Consider the following 21,837-nt stretch of genomic DNA (forward strand, 5'->3'; position numbering starts at 1 on the left):
TTGCCCGTCCAAGAAATAGCCATATCTTCAAATTAGTTCCGTACAAATCTTGAAGCATGAAAGTAATGATAAAAAAACATAACATCTATGGTAAGCATAGAAAGCTCCCACCACCCTTTCAAGTTATACCCAAAACAAAAACGTTCTATTCTTCGCAGTTTATAAAATATTCTGCTCATGATAGATTCATTCATATATTTTGCTCCACACGAAAGTGGAAAAGCCAAATCTTGATAGCTTCTAAACTATAAGCAAACAAATCTCCACATTTTCAAAGGATACTGTCATTGGTGCTGCTCATGCTGCGGCCTTTACAGTTGAGGATGCAATCTTTGATGTTCTTGTTGTTGGTGTGCATGATCACGACGCAGTTGCTGTGTCGTAGAAGATTGAATCAATCTTCTCATTCTCCATCTAACATATTCCGTTACCAGAGTATTCAAGCTGATTGAAATCCCAAATCCAGTGAATGAGGAGAGAAGAACTGAGAGAATGGCATTAACATTAAGCTACAAAAGTAAAAAGAAGGGTGTTACATATTTTAAATTTTGCTTACCTGCACCAAAATGACACAAGTCCTACTTGGATAAACTTTTCAATAAGGTGCAGAAACATTAAGATAGGTCAGAAACCAAATACTCTTACTATGGTATAAAACACATGAGCAAACAGGATGACAATTGCAAACTGGAAGCAAGCATAGGCCCACATGTAACTACCGTTCACTGCAACCGAAACATTCAAGAGAGTTTACCCATGGTTGAAACAGAACATGATGAGAACAAAAATAACTTTGATATGGTAAGGAAAATAAAAGGAAGCAAGTTTACCCATTGTTGAAGCAATCATAGATGAAAGGAGTCCCAAAACACAGGAGAAAGGCAATGAAATAGCAAGAGCATGAGTGCCCATATCTGAAACCTGGTACAATAAAAAATAGAGTCATATTTCCATCCAACAAAACATGTTTGGAGAAAACAAGATAATAGAGGGGAAGATGGAGCAAGACTATAGAGCATTATACTTTAGATAATTGAAATAACTAATGCTTTACATTTTGTTTCCTTATTTTCTTAGTTTTTCCATTTTTTTCTAATATTTTATGATTTGTTTCCTTAATTGGTTAGTACAAACAAAGGTCAACCCTTTAATCACCACATTACATCTTATTGTAATACATTACAGCACAAAATATCTAACTGTACTAAAAATCTCATATTTCTTACATGGTATCTAAATAGTACCATCCTTTGTGATCCGTCCTACCAGTATTATGCTTGAGTTCCCTAAGACGTATTTTCTTTTGTTAGTTTTACTCTTGCTGTTCTCTTTTCTTAGTCAGTTGCAACTGAAAGGTTTCGTTAGTTTACAGCTCAGCACTCTGGTAATTCACTGATCTTTATACAGGGCTTAAGTAACTGGGAACTACTTCACCTTTCAATGTATACGTCTCACTCAATCGATAATACTTGTTTCCTCTCCATCTTAACACCCTATCAATTCAGGGAATACAATCAATCTACCTATAACAAAATACGAGCAAAATTTCCCTAATTACATAAATATTCCTCTCCATCTTAATACCCTATAAATTCAGGGATCACAATCAATCTACCTATAATCAAATTAGAGAACAAAATTTCCCTAATTACATAAAGGCTTAATTACTTTTTTCGATCCATCTCACGAATCTATCATGTCTTTAGAACATGTGTAACATCATTTGCTCACGTATAATACATTATACGATTATCACCGAGTATTTCAAAAAGTTCATGACTTATACCAGACCATCTAGCCCAGCTGTTAGTAATTTTTATAAAATAACACTTGAGATTGAAACTTTAAAATAATTCTTGAGGACTATATTGAACCCTCTCATAATCTTCTATTTATAAGAATAAATTGATACAAGAATACTTGATAAATAGGATAACACTAGACACAATATGAATACTTGATAAATAGGATAACACTAGACACAATATAATGATGATAAATAGAATCTGATTTTTGTATAATTAATGAGAAAAGGCCAGAGAGCCATAAAGTTTTACCCTAAAATAGCTTGAAACTCTCTCCTTCATCCTTTCTGGATCGATTATTCAATTTTAAGCTTCTTACAAAATTGTATAGACCTACTCAACTATACAAAACTAACTTGTCAATTGAGCGTAACAACCATTTATATACTATATTTTAGTATTATCTTTAAACAATGTGGGACTTAGGTTTTCCCAATACATCCGACAATGTGTCCAGGACTACTGTTTTGGTACGAGTATAACATGGTGACTGACCTTTATAGTGAATCTACGATACATTCTAATATCAAATTACAAAGTGATTTAGGCCTAATACAATCCTACAAAATAAACTTGTAAAGTAAGGATTGTCTTATGGTATTATCTCTAGTCAAAATGAGACTTCCGTTTTTTCACAATAAATCTTATAACATTAAAGAGTGTACATGGCTACTCAGTTAGCTTCATTTGCTATATACAAGCAAAAAAGTATCCAACAATTTTTGCCAATGTCACCAAGATCAGTACCATACCAGTAGTTCCTCAAGAAAACAAAAGTATGCAAGCATGCTGACCAAGATAAGTACTGATAAATCCTGCCATATCCTGCACGGTACATTATGATTAGAATAGAAAGTCGGAACTAGTCTACCGAATTAACTCCTTGACATTGTTCAAATTCAGATATAACTTGCACATATTTTATGACAAAACTCAGCAGCCAAATACGAAGTAAGCTTTTTGGTTGGTTGGTGAGTTTTGGGACTTTCTCCATAGTCTAAATCATTTCCCTTATTTAAAAACAACTAGTGCATCCATTGAAACCTATTAGGAGATCATTACTATTGTTATGCTTAAGAGTTTATAATACAATCCTATTATGGTCTGCTTTAGACATACAATTTAGCTTTCCCCATGACTTCAAGAGTTTGTTACACTGGCCATAAGCACATTACATATGGATTAGTCTTCTAACTTGTTTGGTGAAGCTTGGAATTTTCACCATAGTTTGGAGCAGCTTCTCATTATGAACTACAGTTTTTCGAGGATTAAATATGTAAGTTAACTTGCAGCTAATGAAACCTAGAAACCCCTACAACTGGTCTTCGTGTCAAAATAAAAATTAAAATAATGAAAACTGTAGTTGGAACTTATTGTCCTAGAAGATTTAATGTCTAGATCACAAGATCCAACAATTGAGTCCAATAATTTTTCATCTTTCCTATGTTAACTTGTTGGTTTGATATTGAACACAAAATTGCTGTATCATTGAAGAAATTGAATTTACCTATAAGAAGTCACCTCTCTCTGCTGGGATCGTGGTGCATTCATTGGCTGTGGAGAAACAGTTTGAGGATTAGAAATTTTCAACAGTGTTACGGGGAGGTTAAGGACTTCTTGCTTGCAGACATCACAGGTTTTGTTTCCTTTGATACTAAACCACTTTACTGCACAGTCTTGGTGAGCAAGTGCAAGCTCACCTTTACAACTGCATTCCATCCTAAGAGTATTACCTCCTTCTGCAAGCTCTACCAAACAAATCCTACAAACTGCATCTTCCTCTGGAATATCCTCAGAAGTATCTTCAACAACTGGAAATGAAACAGTGAGAAAATACTAGGTTAGGAAATAGTATACAATTTCAATTCTCCTTCATGCATAAGCAATGTTCAAATAATCCAAGGAAATAACACCTCTATGGAATGCTCATACAGCATCTTTGAAGATATCAAAACTAAAAATAAAAGTATGGTTTGATGCCATCTTTTGTTAGAACATAATGGGGACAAGAGGAATCAACATCCATGTATGCAATATGTGAACAATGAGGCACATGACCACAGAAGCAGAGAACACAAGGCCAAGGTAAAAGAATAGGGAAATGGAAAAAATAAATACAAAGTTACTGAAAATTTCATTATAAAAAATATGCCGAGTTTCGCCCATACAAGAGTTAGAAAAAGAATATAAAAGTTATTCAATAAGTTTAATCGTGACAACATAATAAACTTTACGACAAACCATTAAAACACCTTTGCTTCAAAAAAGGAGAATTCTAAAATTAGGTTTCGTTGCTGTTGTTATTATAGAGTATTCTAGAATAAAGAAACTTTTGTACTTTTATTATGATGTGGTTATATTATAAACAGTGAACAAAAGTACTATTTACTGCTTATCTTTCATCTACCATTACATTTAGCAAAATTAAAACCTTCAACAAATTCTTTGGCAATTCTATTTCTCATTATGGAATAAGATGAATGTGGATTATTTGCAAACAGAATACACGGCACATTTATGATTTAAAATACCAATCCAATATCTGTAAGACTGTTACATGTATAAAATACTTCCATTTTTCTTAGGTAATGCAGACCCTAACCCACATAGAAAGCCAGATCTGGTATGAATTTCAAGAAAGAGTGGAGAGCTAATAAATAAATTCAAGATATGTAAACGGGATATTCACTACAAAGCCTGAAAATGGTGGCAAGTTACTACTGCAGGGAATGTCATGATTTCAAACAACTGTTTCTGCTTTGATTCTTTCAGGCAATTATTTGAGTAGATCGGAGCCCCCTGAGTCTATTCCTAGGGTCGGTGACGACTCGTTTTGGCTTTATTTGAGTAGATCTGAGTTTTAAGTTTTGCTCTTTTTTCTCGGTGTGACCCACTCGTCGTCGCCGCCACAGAAGAGTCGCCGGAGCCTCTTGAGTCTGTTTTTAGGGTTGGTGACAACCCGTTTGGCCTATATTTGAATAGATCCGAGTTTTAAGTTCTGCTCCTTTTTTTATCAGTGTGACTCATAGGCCGTCATCGTCTTGGAGACTCCTGGTTGCGTTCTACGGGATGTCTGAAGTAAAAATTATTCCTTTGAAAGCAATGGATGAATCAATGAGTAAGCCCTTTGGATCATGTACTCTGTCCATAAAAGGTAAGATTTGTCTCAATTCTGTTGATCATGTGTCACAAGTTATTTGGATCCTTGATTCAGGTGCAACTGATTATATGACACCTTTTAGTGTGTCCTTCGACTCATATGGTAAAAGAAATAAAGAACAACTTATTACAGTTGCGAATGGTCAGGGTATACCTATATGCGGCTCTGGGAATATAATTTTGGACTCATCTATTGTATTAAAGGATGTTTTACATGTTCCTCAATTAGCTAATAGTCTCATCTCTGTGCAAAAAGTCACAAAGGATTTAAATTGTTCAGTAACATTTTTTCCAACTTATTGTGTTTTTCAGGACCTTGCCACGGGGAAGACAATTTTAACTGCTAAGGAGCAGAGTGGGTTGTATTTTTTAGTGTTTAATGACCAAAGCAATACAAAAATCATGAGTCAACAAGCTACATCTGAGAGGTGGGAAAAATCTCAAATTTGGTTACATCATCAAAGGCTTGAGCATCCTTCATTTAGTCTTATCAAGTCCTTGTTTCCTCACTTGTTTACCAAAGAGTCTGTTGAGTCTTTTAAATGTGATATTTGTCAATTGTCAAAACATCATCGTGCATCTTATCCTATTAGTCACAAAAAGAGTATTTCTCCATTTGATTTAATTCACTCTATGTCATAGATTCTATTTCCGGAGCCAAATGGTTCGTTACCTTTATTGACAATTGTACCCGTGTCACGTGGACATATCTTATGAAAAATAAATCCGAAGTTTTTCAAACTTTTATTAATTTTTTCCATCTTGTCCAAAATCAATTTGGAAAAAATATCAAAAGAATCAGGTCTGATAATTGTACTGAATATGTGAATCATGAATTTCTCAATTTTTTGTTTCATAATGGTATTGTTCAGGAACTAACTTGTGTTAACACCCCTCAAGAAAATGGGGTTGCAGAAAGAAAGAATCGTCATCTTCTTGAAACAACTAGAGCTCTTCTTTTTCAAATGTCTGTTCCAAAAAATTACTGGGGAGAAGTTGTGTTAACGGCCACATATCTCATCAACAGGTTATCCACTCCTATCTTAAATGACATTAGTCCTATAGAGTCTCTATTGTCTTTTCTTCCTTCTTGTTCCCTACTAACGAGTCTACCTAGTCGGGTCTTTGGATGTGTTGTGTTTTTTCACTCTCATCATCTTAATCGTGGTAAATTAGATCGCAGAGCTCTTAAATGTGTCTTTATTGGGTATCCTTCTAATAAAAAAGGTACAAATGTTATCATCCATAGAGTCGTCGTGTCTTTATCACCATGGATGTCACCTTTCATGAAACACAATCCTTTTATGTTAGTCCACCACTTCAGGGGGAGACAACACTTGAAGTGGATGAACTCTCTTTCTTGTCATTACCATGTTTGTCTTTGCAGGATGTCCAAGTCTAGAGCAATGAAGCTACCATAGTCCACAGTGAGGAAGAAGAGGAAGAAGAGGAAGAAGACAATTTTTTTGGCAAAAAATATGAAAGAAGAGAATAACCCACTTCGACTCTCGAGCAAGAAAAATTGTCTACTCCGGAGGTGAGGATCCCTGAAGATATCAATGAGGAGAACGTAAGTATTACTGAGGATTTACCCGTAAGTATTACTGAGGATTTACCCATTGCATTGAGAAAGGGAAGAAGATCATGTGCTAAATATCCTATTTCTCAGTATGTTTGCACTAACAATCTCTCTGATAAACACAGAAGTTTTATTGCTGCCACAAAAATTCCTAACTCAATCCAGGAGGCCATGAAACTTGAACATTGGAATCAAGCCATGAAAGAAGAGATAAATGCATTAGAAAGAAATTCAACTTGGGAGATTGTTGATAAGCCAAGAGACAAGAAGGCAGTAGGGTGTAGATGGATATTCACAGTGAAACAACATAAGACAGATGGTACAATAGAAAGATATAAAGCTAGATTGGTGGCAAAAGGATATACCCAAACATATGGGATTGATTATGAGGAGACATTTGCCCCAGTGGCAAAGATGAATACAGTTCAAGTTATTCTCGCTTTGGCTGCCCATTTTGGTTGGGACTTACACCAGCTGGATGTGAAGAATGCCTTTCTTCATGGAAATCTAGATGAGGAAGTGTACATGGAGATTCCCCCCGGTTTTGAAGTGAAAAATGAAAGAAACAAAGTATGCCTCTTGAAGACAGCATTGTATGGTCTTAAGCAATCCCCTAGAGCATGGTTTGGAAGATTTACAAAAGCAATGGTTTCCTTGGGATACAGACAAAGCCAAGGAGATCATACTCTATTCATAAAGCACTCTTCTACAGGTAAACTCACTCTATTGCTTGTCTATGTGGATGATATGATTATTGCAGGAGATGATGAAACAAAAAAATTGGCATTAAAAGAAAAATCGACAGCTCTATTTGAAATGAAAGACCTAGGAAAACTCAAATATTTTCTTGGAATAGAGGTTGCCTACTCCAAGAACGGAATTTTCATCTCCCAAAGGAAATATGTACTTGATCTCCTCAAAGAAACAGGAAAGTTGGGATGTAGAACCTCAACAGTTCCAATAGAACAGAATCACAGAATAGGAAGTGAAGAAAGTGCTCCTATAGAGAAGGCCCAATATCAGAGATTGGTGGGAAAATTGATTTATCTATCACACACAAGACCAGACATTGCTTATGCAGTTAGTGTAGTGAGTCAATTTATGCATGATCCAAGAGAGAGACACATGCAAGCAGTTGACAAAATTCTCCAATGCTTGAAGTCAAGTCCAGGAAAGGGGCTATTATTCAAAAGAGAAGACACATTGACTATGAAGATATATACTGATGCTGACTATGCAGGTTCTATTACTGACAGAAAATCTACTCTGGGTATTATGTATTTCTTGGAGATAGTTTGGTAACATGGAGAAGCAAAAAGCAAGATAGAGTATCTCGTTCTAGTGCAGAAGCTTAATTTCGAGCCCTTGCTCAAGGAATGTGTGAAAGACTCTGGATGAGAATCATTTTGGATGATCTTAAAGTCAAAGTGGAGAACCTGGTGCAACTATACTGTGACAATAAGTCTGCTATGAGCATAGCCCATAATCCAGTACAGCATGACAGAACCAAACACATTGAAATTGACAGACATTTCATCAATGATAATCTTGACAGAGGTTTTGTGATTACAACTCATGTTCCTACAGAACTTCAAATAGCAGATATTTTTACAAAAGGGCTTCCTCCGGATAGATTTCAAGATCTTGTAGGCAAGTTGGGAATGATTGATATTCATTTACCAACTTGAGGGAGAGTGTTGTAATTTGAGATAATATCTTTAGAATCTTCCTAATTAGAGGAAATAGATACATAATCTTTTATTTTTCCTAGTTTTTCTAGTTTACCTATTTCCCTTTTTAGGAGAACTAGATTATTACAAATAGAGGGTATGAGAATGTATTTTTTATGATTTGAGAATAATAAAATAAGTCTTATTTTCAACTAATTATTACTCCTATTTTTTCCTTCCTCTATGGATCACATTGCTAATCTTTTATGGTTCAGTGTCTCATAGAGAAAATGTTGCTTGCCAAACACTTAAGTGTTACTTTAGAAAAAAGAAAATTCTAATTGAGATACCCAGAAAAAATGTAAGATAGAATCCATATATTATGAAGATTACCAATCTCTGAACCGGAAGCATTCTGAGTTGAGATGCCTTCACCAGTTGTTAGAAGTGATCTTGCCGAAATTACACGAACCAACCTTCTAGAATCTGTACGTCTTAAATTAGCGGCTTTGATATTAACAGGAACGGAAACCGATCGAGTAATGTGCTGATTTACTTCCATTTTCTGTACAGAATGAAAGTTCATCATCGAAGCACCATATCTGAAGTATCAAATACCATTTATACGAAAAAAAAATGTAGAAAAGCTTTGCCTATGTGTTAACACCCACATTATTTAGATTGGTGTGAAAGTATTTGTTTTGAGGCCATGAAACAAGAATGGGAACAGAAGAATCATACACTTAAATCAGAATCACACCCTGGATGTCTTCCTTGTACAATCTCTGCACCTGAATTTGCAGTTGGAGTAACTGGCAATGAATGTGTGGCTTTGGTTGATGAAGCATACAGAATCTTGTTAAGAGAAAGAGACCTTGAAGTTGAAGGCTTAGATGTTGAAGGCTTGTCCACAGGACAATCTGACGGTAAGTTATCAGGAACAATGAGAACTGTCCTTTCACTATCTTGTGAACCATTCTTAGCCCTAAAGCTCCTCTCAGAGAGCAAACTTTTCATAGTGGACTTGACTCTGGCTGAATTTGGCCTTGGGGGAAGTCCTCTACTGGAACCTGGACTTGATATCAATGTAGGACCATCTGTCTTTGTGAAAGAGGATAATGCATTTTCCACTGACCTTGCTGGTATTTGCAGAGAGGAGAGACGTGGTCTTCTGGACTCTAGAATCAAGGAGGTACTGTCACCAATCCCATTTCCAGCACAACACTAAAAAAATAGGGCATCAAAACTATTTCACTGTAAACTAACACACATAATGAAGTTAAAGCTTGCCTTTTTCCAAAGAAGGAGAAAAGAAAAGGCAAAATTCTCCTTCACCCATATGGTAAAAAAAATGAACTTTGCATTATCTTGGTCCCTTTGTGGCTCAAACCAAATGAAACCCATTTGGTGTGAAGAGCAATCATGGCACAAGTAAAAAGGGGTTTCAGTTTTCACCATTGAAGATTTCAACAAGAGGGTTTGGCAAAATCACCTGATGATGGTGACGAAGAGTAGAAGGATCTGCTGCCTCACGTTGAAGTTCAGCAGCTGCCTTGTCCATCAAAGAAAGATTCTGAGAAAAGGAAAATGGTAGTTCTGAGAAGAAGGGGCAAAACTGAAGTCATCAACAGTGATACCATCACCCCTCAGATGCAACAAAATAGAATAATGGTGTTTGCAGTGAAGGAAGAGGAAAGAGAAAGGAATGATGGGTTGTAGCATGAACAATGTGCTAACTAAAGTTTGGAGAATATTAAAATAATTGAAATTATGATTTTTTGAGAATTAGCATTTTAGAATTGGCACGCCATTATTATCATCCGCCAACTTGTCATTTGTCACTTTTATAACACTTCCACTTCCGCTATCTCTATCATCACTCTCAAATTTTTCAGACTCCAATCTCTTGTTAAACTGATTAAACTACTTCTTCCAAATTTAATCATTTGAAGTATTAATAAAACTATTTTAATTCTAAAACATAAATTTATAAATTCTTAATATTAAAAGTACATATAAAAACTTCAATAAAATATAATAATTTAATTTAAGATTCATTAATAAAAATAAGTTTATATGTAAAATAAATAAAAAAATTAAATATCTAGTAGTTTAGCCTGAATTTTATTTTATGAAGAGATTAAAGCCGCGGTTTATTTTTTTTATTGATTTAACATTGATTTTGTATTTGATCAGTTTTGCATCGCAGCTAAAGGGAATCGAAACATGTTTATAATGATAACATGAGTAATAGGTTTTGATTTACACATAATTTTTTATCCAAATTTATTCTCTTTATTGCATATGACAGGCGATATCCTTTATTGTTTACAAATTTTAAAGTTTTAAGATTAAATTGATCTTGAGATATTTTTTGAGAAAAAAAAATGAGTTTCTATGTGTTAAATATAAGATAATTGATGAAGAGATTTGACGTCAATTTGTAGAGAGTCGGACATCAAAAACATGACAAACTAATGTAGTTGATATTATTCAATTCTTCATTAACAATTTTATAGGAAACAAGGACAAAAGCACAGGGTATAAGTGCTAAAAATAAAAATCTCCACTTATTATCTCGTGATAGGTATAAAAAACTTGAATAAAAAATCATCAAGAAAAAGACAGAAGGTAAACCCGCACTTCCTAAGGGTGGTAGTCACCAACCTCCTTCACTACCATCATGGCATGAGAAGTGGAAGTTATCCCGTCTACGATCATCAGGTTCCTACACTTTTGAGACTGCACGAGAAATATAAAAAAGAATTGTAAGATATCGCTTTTCCTATAATAGTAATAGTTTCATTATACATATTACATTGAACTTTTTAAAGCATAATGGTGTTTTGTTATGTTACAAGACCCTTGGTTGAGAAGAGCTGCCAAGGTCAATTCACTCCAGAAGGTCGTTATGATATTCTTACTACTACAATTGAACGACCTGAGAACCCTAGACGAGTGTGTGATGTAACGCCCCTTAATAAGATGTTACTTAAAATAGATCAAACTACAAGCGTTGAAAACATTCTCGTCCAAATACAGATTTATTTTTTTTTAAAATGCGGAAGCAAAGCATTACTTATTATATGTTCTTACATCATATTGAAAACACATATTATTTGTCTTTTACAACAATAAAAATTAAACACGCCGATAAATAGCAACTTAAAGAAAATCCCAGACAAGTTTTATTTCCCAACACTCTCGTTGAGCTACTCCATTCCAGTAACATCTGCAATATCATCTGCTCCCGTACAAGTACGATCATTGCAGGTGGAAACCAAAACCACAACATGCAAGGGTGAGCAACCAGAAATATCATATTATACACAGATCATACAACAACAAAAAAATCACAATAACATATATTGACGCGAAAAATATCACCACAATCTATCCTTTCATAATTCAATGTCGTTTTCTTTATATTTTCGTCCTCACCACCTGTTCTCAATAACAATCGATTATCCTATAGGGAAAACCAATCCTTCTTCACATTTCGTCATCACAACCTGCTCTCAATAGCGGTGATGAAAATCGTTTCTCATCGTAACTTCATACCTGTCTTCCCTGACTCCTCAAGGACTAACGAGTAAACACATTGGTATTACGCGTACAAATGGACTATACTCAACACGAGCCGAAGTCATGGGCGAGACAATCACCTTCTCACGTAGAAGAAGTGATACTCAAATTTCTGATCTTCAAATCTATAATCGTATCGAATTTCTCACACCTTTTCTTTTCTTTTGTTACAAAAGAACAAGTAAATTAACTTAATCTACTATATGATTGCCAACGAATTTAATTAATCGCGCTCGATCACAATCTGATACATGTTCTCAATAACATGTATAAAACCAACGAAATATAGGCCACACAAAATAACCAACAATTCTCAAAAAATATTTTAAAATACTTTTTCTTTTTAACCCCAAAATTTACTAATTTCACATCCCTGTCCAGAAATTAAAATTTCTGGCGCACCTCCTGAAATTACTAAGTTCACACCCCCCCTGCCCAGAAAACAGAACTTCTGATGCACCCCCAAAAATTATTAAGTTTATACCCCGTGTCCAGAAAACAGACTTTCTGGCACACCCCCTGAAATTACCAAGTTTACACCCCGTGTCCAGAAAACAGAATTTCTGGTGCACCCCCAGAAATTATTAAGTTTATACCCCGTGTCCAGAAAACAGAATCTCTAGCGCACCCCCTGAAATTATTAAGTTTATACCCCGTGTCCAGAAAACAGACTTTCTGGCGCACCCCCTGAAATTACCAAGTTTACACCCCCTGTCCAGAAAACAGAATTTCTGGTGCACCCCCAGAAATTATTAAGTTTATACCCCGTGTCCAGAAAACAAAATTTCTGGTGCACCCCCTGAAATTACCAAGTTTACACCCCCTGGTTTTTTTTCCTAAGCTCAGTCTTCTTCCTAACTCACTTACTCACTCATTTCTTCCACTAAAAGGAAGAGAAAACTCACCCCTTCACACCTCATACACTCTAGATTTAGAGTGTAAGAAGGTACCCCACATGGAAACCATAAAAACATAACTTGAAAAATTACAAATATAACAAGGAAACACATATTAAAGGTGTACCCCATGCAAAACATATATCAAAACAATACCTCATGCAAAACATATCAAGCTATACCCCAAGAAAACATATGTCAAAGTTATACCCCATGCAACCCATATATCAAGTTATAACCAAGAAAAATATATCTCAAAGTTATACCCCATGCAAAACATATATCAAGCTATACCCCAAGAAAACATATATCAAAGTTATACTCCATGCAAGACATATATCATGCTATACCCCAGGAAAACATATATCAAAGTTATACCCCATGCAACACATATATCATGTTATACCCCAAGAAAACATATATAAAAGTTATACCCCATGCAAAACATATATCAAGCTATACCCCAAGAAAACATATATCAAAGTTATACTCCATGCAACACATATATCATGCTATACCCCAAGAAAACATATATTAAAGTTATACCCCATGCAACACATATATCATGCTATACCCCAAGAAAACATATATCAAAGTTATACTCCATGCAACACATACATCATGCTATACCCCAAGAAAACATATATTAAAGTTATACCCCATGCAACCCATATATCAAGTTATAACCAAGAAAAATATATATCAAAGTTATACCCCATACAAAACATATATCAAGCTATACCCCAAGAAAACATATATCAAAGTTATACCCCATGCAAAACATATATGAAGCTATACCCCAAGAAAACATATATCAAAGTTATACTCCATGCAACACATATATCATGCTATACCCCAAGAAAGCATATATCAAAGTTATACCCCATGCAACACATATATCAAGCTATACCCTTTTCAAATATATACCCATTCCCACCATTCACCAAATCACAACTAAATAAAGCAAGACAAGCTCCCCTTACCTCTTGTTGTAGAAATTTTCTAGAGTTTTCTTTGATGTTAATGAAATGACCAAAAGCTTCTCTCCTCTTGATGTACCCCAAAGTCACTCCACCCTCTTGGATCCTCTTTGAAACTCCACTAAGAGTAGAAGAACAAAGTCTCTACACCTCTCTTACTAGTGTTCTGTTTTTTTTTTGTAAGAATAGTAGCAAAATGTTTTTCTCTGACTCACCAATTAAGCTAATTTAAAAGCCCCTCCTCCTCTCTTTTCTAATCAACTTCAGACTAAAAAAAAATAATGTCCACAACAAAACAACAATGAGGTGAGTCCCTCCTATGCCTCCAAAGTCTTTGCAAATATTTCTTTGCTCACTACAAACCCAAACATATCAGACACGGGTTTTGTTTTTTCACAAAACCACCTCTCCAATCCCATGCAAAAGCACATAATACCAAACTATTAAAGGAGGAAAAAAAAACAAATACACTACCTTCTCCGTGAATAACCATTCCTAGAGTTACAAAAAAATTCTAACTTACTCTCACTTTAATTTTTTCTAGATCTAACTATGCATGGAAGAAACAAGAAAGAAAAGAAAAAAAACAAAGAAGAACAACCCCTGCATAATTCACGTTCACAAGATCAAAAGGATAAGAATTGAACTCATGTTCTCTAACATCAATATATATGCACTAACCACTACACCATTTCAAATTTATTGATAATTTAATGCAAACAATGTTACTTAAGCCTTATTTCATATAAATTTCGAAAATTAAGTATAAAAGATAAGTTGATGATGGTTAAATGGGATCCTAATGTATTTGGGAGAGGCTCTAAGATCCCATTGTACTTGCATGAGCAAGATGTCATGGAAGCATCGTGAAAAGAAGAGTTGAATATCACATTAATTCAGCTATGGATGATGTAAGCCTATGTGCAATTATTTATATAAAATTGATTTATATATCAAGTTACTTATATCAAATGTAATTTTTGATTTCAGGTATATGTTTGGTGTAAGTAACAATTTGGGTATAATGATGTCTATGGGTTCATTAATCCCCAAGGCACTCACGAAGGAAATAAATTTGATGACATCCAAACATACCTCACTAACAACTTTGGAAGGGGGAAGGACATATATTTCGTCCCTTATGGGTAAGTTTTGTTTGTTAACTTCAAAGTTCCATTTGTGATTTTAATATATAACAGTTAAGTTATTATCAATTTCAGGCACCATTGGCATCTACTTGTGGTTTCCATATCGAAGAACATTTTGTGCGGTTTTCCTCATTGCACAAGTCTTCTCATAAACATCTCAGGCAAGTAGTAGATTGGTAAGAATCTCAATGCTTGGATTTTCTTTGTTATATAAATGTATGTTAAAGCCGTTTTTTTAATAGTTCTGATCGAGGCTGTATCCAATCAAATTAATATGCAATTAAAGTGAAATATAAACTAGGAAGTGACTCCTAGATCGTCTCTCAAGGACCAACATTAGTTTAGTCATTAGATCGAACACATGATGGGGGTGATTTTTGGACAAAATATCTAAGTGAAATTAAATAACTAAAGCATGGATTTAAACACTAATTGAAAGTGCTTGATCACTAGCTCAATTTCATTGTTCCAATAACAAATTAACAACAATTACCCACTCCTCTAACCCTTAATCCAACACAAATTAACCAACTAAGCGAAGACTAACCATCTTTTCATAAAAGCGAATTAAGCAAACGCAATGCTCATATTCAGTCAATTTTGCACCACACAGTTCATCAATTAAGTAGAGTTTAAACACCAATTAGGCAACTACGCGTATACCCAATTGCAAGTGCATAAACATATTCAATACTGAGTGAGGCAAGAGGAACAAAATGACATTCATAGTGTAGAAATCTCATGGAAACGATGCAATGTTGCTAATGACCAACCAATAACACTTAGGCTATCATTAAAACAAAATTAACACATAAAAAGAGAATTGAAAACAACATTAAATATGGAACGAAAGTGCAGAAAATGGAATTGCAAAACAGATTCAAAAACGCAATAGAATTGGTAAAATGAAACTGCACAATTAAATTGCTAATGAAATTGCATCAGAAAACGAATTGGAAATATGTAAACCAAACTAAAATGGAACACGAAAATGCAATTGGAGAAGTAAATTGAAGCAAGAACATAAAATGTGAATCAACATTGCAATTAGAATGAAATTAAATACATAAAAGAAAGAAGAAAGAAAGAAAAACCTAAACCCCTAAGGAGGGAGGGGTTGGAAAATGTCGAAGAGCCTAAGAAAATGAAAAAGTGAGAAGAGGAGAGACTTCTAAAATTTGATTCAAGGGTTTTAAAAGACCATTTTACAATTTTGTCCTTTATATGGGCTTATACAAAATTTGCCCAAAAATGGGCCAAAAGTTATTAAAAACGAAATTAGAATAAAATGTTGATGAGACAGCCCTCTTGAAGTCCCAATAATAATTCCAAAATTGTTCTGCAAATATTAATTGAAATAATTAAGCCCAAATAATTCAAATTAATTAAAATAAGAATTACTAGTTAAATTAAGTCCAAATAGTGAAAATGAGACAATAATGGAGAATTAAACACAATTCACTAATACAATTCGGTGTAGAAAGTTAAGTGAATAGTACAAAATAATGATTCATCAAGTTCCCTTGCAGAACATATGATGTTGTTTGGGAGATCAACTGCTGATACTAAAAAGCTTGCATGGTTGGCTCTAAAGGTTTGATATTTTGATCATATTTTCTTATAGTTGTTTTGTTCTAGTGATTTTCATTATCTATTTATAACTATGATGATATATTGTAGTGTAATAGACAAAGTGGGTCATATAAGTGCAGATACTATGTAATGTATTGGATTACACACAATATTCGTGCTCATATTACAAGTGGCTAGGAAACAATAATATTTGGATTTAACTAATTTTGTTTTTCTCCATCGTTTGGAATTCATATACACTAATTAAAATCATGTTTCTTGTGCAAAGATTCAAGTGTCTTATTCCAATTCCTAAGAAGCCTCTTACTTTCTTAAGGAAGGAACTTGCAAAACGTCTAATCAAATTATACAATCGTGCATAATTATTAGGATTTAAAATACATTATCACATATTAGTTTAGTTGATTTATATAGAAAAAGTGATTCCAATATCTCAAGCCAAGAGTGGGAGTAAATTGGATTTTGTTTTCAAGAATAGTTCATTTAAAAAGCTTTGCAAAATCTTCAAGATTTCTTGAAATCAATATGACAAGTATATGAATCCACAATAAAAGAGAAAAGAGAGAAAGATCAACAAAAAGATTTATAGTGGTTCGGCCAAGCCTACATCCAGTCTTCCTTCAACAACTTTAGTTGAAGGGAACCACTATAATGATAGAGTATACAAGCAAGAATATAGAGATATCCCCTCTCAATGCACTATCCTTTCGTACTCAATATCACTTACAGTACAAGATGTGAATACCTCACAATCTCACAAACCCATAAAACAATCCCATCTTTCTGTACACCTTGAGAGCAATCCCAACTCTCAATGCAGAACACTCAGGTTCTCCTCCGGGACAACAACAACAAGAATACAATCCTCTTGATTGTAATGTGGACACCGATCCTCAAAGAATACACCAGAAGTGTAGATATAATCAACAATGTATCAGCTCAGCTTTCTTGCAGGAATCTTTATGAATTCACCAAAATGTATGATCTTGATTCTCAAAGAAGTCTTAGGACGCTCCTACAATCAATACTTAACAAACAAGTAAGTTATGAAAATGTAAGTTCATGTCAATGTATTGAATCAGCGCGCAAGACATCTATTTATAGGATTTTCAAATACTAACGCAATTTAACCGATTACGCTTTTAATGTAATCTATTAAGCTTTTCTTTCTGCTTTAACAGTTTTATATCTGTATCAGATTTAACAGATTAAACAATACATGCAATCGATTAAATAAATCATACAAGCCAACAACTAACAAATATGACCGTTATAGGTAGTTATGGCTTTTAATGAAAATGATTTTCACAAGATAAACATTTTAACCGATTATGAAACTTATGTGATTAGTTAAGTTCCATACTTAAGCAAATTATCAAATCATTTTTCTTTCCAAACACATCAATGCACTCAGCAAACACATATTGGCATAGCAATGTGTTTTAATCGATTAAACAACTAATGTAATCGATTATTTCACAATTGTTTTGCCCATGTTAAGCATGTACTGAAATCTAAGGAAATTTAACAGATTAGATGAACAGTTTAATCAATTATTTCTTCCACATATACAATGTGCAATATGTCTCAACTTATGATTCATTTCCATACAATGAATTCATATACCAATCATTTCAAGCACAAATATAGTAAAGATCAAGCAACTGTTATGCCATTTTTTGTGCAAGAAACTATAAAACATTTCTTTTGTTCATCATCAAAAACACATATGTGAGATAAGTTTTGCTAGATATAGCTCCCCTATCAACAATATCCCTCTTTTTTGATGATGCATAACAAGAAATCTATTTTCTAGTTACTATCGCCCTTTGGGCATTAGCAAAAATTAGTAGAACAAGTAACATGAAAATAAAGTGATGAAAGAAACATCAAAAGTAATCCTTACAAACCATTGAAGAATGTGATAATCCCTCTACCATTAAGCAATGTAGCACTTAACTAGAATGAGCAATACAAGATTTATCACAGTGTGAGAATCAATGCTCAGTTGATCATATTGAAAACAATATAACAATATATAACAGTATAGAGATCAGAGTATTTATACTGAATTTAAAATGAATGTATAGTGTGATATCATGTGCAACAAATACTTAATATGATTTATGCAAATGAGATGATGAACATAGTATTATTACAGTATAAATGTATGATACCAGCCAATTCAACAGCAAAATATATGAACAAATGTTTAAGAATATATGACACAGTGGTGCCTTTTTCATAATGAAGCATATATAATGAGTTTCAAAACATTTTTTATCAATATGCAACATATGACATGTATGAAATGCTCAATTTAAAAAAATTTAATGAAGCATATATAAAAAAATTTAAAACATGTTTAGCAATGACAATCAACAATTATAAGCATGTAAACCAATTTTGTACCACTTAATCGATTAAATTATTTATGTAATAGATTAAGATAACTGTAGTGCAAATTATTTAACAGATTATGAATCCTTTTAATTTGTTAAATTGCACAGAGATGATCAATATCATGACTTGGATCATTTAACCTATGATGATCATGTTACAACCTGCAAGCACAACTTTCTCAGCAGAGTACAATGTTAGTACAATGATAAACATGATAAGATCAACAGGTGTGAAGTAATGTATGATCTATGAATGAACAATGATAATGTGATAGTGTAATATTCCAGATTGCATTCATTCACAAAAATGATTCCAGATTCAATCAAATATCAGTTTCAAACCATTCAGATGGCATTCAAACATTAATCATAATATATTGATCTAAACCAGGATAATATGATTAAACTAAATTAAAACATCCAAACATCAAACAGTAAATTGTTCAGAAATAAAAGCCTTATGGCTTAATTACAACCATTTAAAACCGAAACTTAAAACAGAACATTATCCTAATCTATATCATGTCCCTAAGGAGAATGTTATCATCGCTCTCATTTGCTTCAATCTCCTCCTTATCATCATTTCCATCATCTTCATTATCATCCTCTTCCATGGCCTCTTCATCCTCACCATCATAATCCTCTTCATCCTCACCATCATAATCCAAACTCTTAATCCCAGTTTCTCTTGGATGGTAATGTTAAGATGTCGGCAAGTGTACCGAATAGTATCAAGTAATAATAATTGGTAAGACCAAGTATCGTTTCCCAAGAGACTTACGACACTAAACAGTCATGTAATTACTTAACTAATTAAGACTTTGAAGAAAATTTTGAAGGTTTTGAATTCAAAAACAAGAAAGAAAATATGAATGCACTTTTGATCAATTGAAGAAAAACACAAAGATGAATGAATGATATTGAAAATATGAGATGAATATGTTGTTGGGGTTTTGATTTTACCTAGTTTACTCTCATGCATATATGAATTCATCTTCTTCATTAATGTTAATATAACTTTCAAAATTACTTAAAACCCGATGTCTCGGCGAAGAAAGCCTATCCTTGATTACTAGATCACAATGTCTTGTATCACTAGTAATTCATTCTGCATTACGATTAGAAGCTTAAGATAATCAAAACTCATATCCCTATGTCTAGGAAATACTGCTTTTGGGAGAAATTCTCCAGATCTAGGTTTACCGTATGTGTCCATATCACGAAAATCAATGATCATGTCATGAATGAGTTAAACATAACAAACATAGAGCAAAGAAGAATAACCCTAACAATTAATGAAATAAGCATAAATAAATTGGAATCAATTCAAATACATGAGAGTTCATAAGGTTACATCATCCCCTAACACCAAACTGAATTTAGTTCCCCCTTGTCATGGGGAAACTAGATGAACAATGGAATGATGATGAAAGATAAACCCTAAAAACGAAGAGGAGAGCTTCCGCATCCACTTCTGCCTCCAAAGAGTTGGAGAAAACTGAATTTGTGTCAATTCTGTCAAAAGATACTCCCTCTAGGACGTCCAAGTCCTTAAATAGAGCTGAATTAGATCATGGGCCAACGTTGACACCACTTAGTGCCCCTACTTAGGGCGCCTAAGCGAGCTTGCGAGAGGAGTGGCGCTCAGCGCCCCAAGAAGGGAGCCCAAGCGTGAAACGTTACAGGAAAATTGGCGCTCAGCATCCTTGAAAGGGCGCTCAGGCGTGAATGCGAGACTTCTGCGCTGAGGGCCCTAGAGGAGGGCGCCCAAGCCTCTGCGACATTTAACAGCCTTCTCTTTTGGTGCTCTTTCTGTCCTTTCTGAGTTCTAACTTCATGACATTTAACTCCTCTTCCAATTCATCCCAATTTCCTACAAAATCAAGGGAATTTAGTGATAAAATCTTCAAGTATAACCTCAACTCTCTTATTCACAAAAATAAGCTAAAAACAAGAGAACAAGCAAGCTCCTAAGTCAAAAAGGGTTCATTTGTTATCAAAATTTACTCTCAAATAACGGTGAAATCAACCGTTATCAGACAACAATGTCCTTGTCAAGTTTTTCAAGCCAAGATTTGTAGAGAGTAGATAGAGAATGCATTTGCCTGACCATGTATTTCTCAAATTTTGACTTTCGTCTGAAAGAGGGAGATGATGATCCAGTAGGAGCTCCTTCTTTATTCTGATTCTTGTCTTTGAATATCCAACCATCCACTCCATGCTTAAGTCCCATATGATGCAAAGCAATTTTTTCCACATGATTCCTCTTGCCACACGTTTCACAAGACTCTTCAACACAGTCAACATGAAAATGATGAAGAACCTTGGAGATGAAAACAACATAGGGCAAACTAGAAGCTTCAAGTCTTGTTACCTTGAGCATGTTGTCAGAAATAGTTGTTGCCCAATCAGTCTGAATATTCTCTTTAAGAGCATATGTGATGAACACGTCTTAAGTGGTTAATTGTGCATGATTGCTTCCTCTTGGAAGCAGAATCCAAGCAATCACAAATGCGCAGAGACGGTCATCCCTCTTCATGTCGCCTATTCTATGCAAAGAATAATCTCTTGGCTAATTTGGATCTCTGAGACAATCTTGATACATTGCAAATTTGTGTAAGCCTTCAATCCCCAAATGAGTCTTCGTCCCGGGGTGGAATCTAGCAATGGAGGTCCAGACCTCCTCTGCCAGCTTGATATCAATTTCCTTTACTTTAGAACAGAGAATTCCATCACTCATCTTCAAGTAATAAAAGACCCTCACATGGTCTGGGTGTAACACCTCAATTTTTGGGATGCCACGACTTTACAAAACTTTTGAAAACTTAACTCTAATACCATTGTGATATACAAATTAAATAAAAACTTCTATTTATTTTAATTGAATTTAGAAAACTTCATAAATCAAATGTAACTATAAAGCATTCATGGAATCCCGTTACAAAACTATTAGCACTAAAATTAAAATCCCATAGTTCTCCCATGTATATCGTTTCTCAACTCTGGTTTAGCTACATCTG

General features: G+C 34.2%; 1 protein-coding gene across 2 annotated transcripts; it reads right to left on the reverse strand.

Moving 5' to 3' along the window:
• On the reverse strand, nucleotides 1–9,956 carry LOC108343505 (uncharacterized). Of its 2 annotated transcripts, none has more exons than XM_017581830.2 (8): nucleotides 9,706–9,956; nucleotides 8,955–9,437; nucleotides 8,607–8,778; nucleotides 3,313–3,616; nucleotides 2,558–2,630; nucleotides 831–921; nucleotides 646–725; nucleotides 1–509 (listed from the first exon to the last, which is right to left on the reverse strand). In XM_017581830.2, the coding sequence occupies exons 1-8, from the start codon at nucleotides 9,772–9,774 to the stop codon at nucleotides 312–314; spliced, it is 1,470 nt and encodes a 489-aa protein (XP_017437319.1). In that variant the 5' UTR covers nucleotides 9,775–9,956; the 3' UTR covers nucleotides 1–311. The 2 variants fall into 2 exon arrangements, with proteins under 2 accessions (XP_017437319.1, XP_052735293.1); XM_052879333.1 differs by having other exon boundaries at nucleotides 8,955–9,391; nucleotides 9,706–9,955.
• Between the last annotated feature and the right edge of the window lie 11,881 nt (nucleotides 9,957–21,837).

The sequence above is a fragment of the Vigna angularis genome, chromosome 6, assembly GCF_016808095.1.
Source record: "Vigna angularis cultivar LongXiaoDou No.4 chromosome 6, ASM1680809v1, whole genome shotgun sequence".
NCBI classification, from domain to species: domain Eukaryota; kingdom Viridiplantae; phylum Streptophyta; class Magnoliopsida; order Fabales; family Fabaceae; genus Vigna; species Vigna angularis.

What these genes read in the sequence shown, in the direction of transcription:
- LOC108343505 (XM_017581830.2), bottom strand. Translation starts at nt 9,774, where the DNA reads ATGGACAAGGCAGCTGCTGAACTTCAACGTGAGGCAGCAGATCCTTCT. An exon ending in GGTGTGATTCTGATTTAAGT is followed by an intron (nt 8,779 to 8,954) that starts GTATGATTCTTC and finishes CATTCTGTACAG; the next exon opens with AAAATGGAAGTAAATCAGCA. An exon ending in AGAGAGGTGACTTCTTATAG is followed by an intron (nt 2,631 to 3,312) that starts GTAAATTCAATT and finishes TGTACCGTGCAG; the next exon opens with GATATGGCAGGATTTATCAG.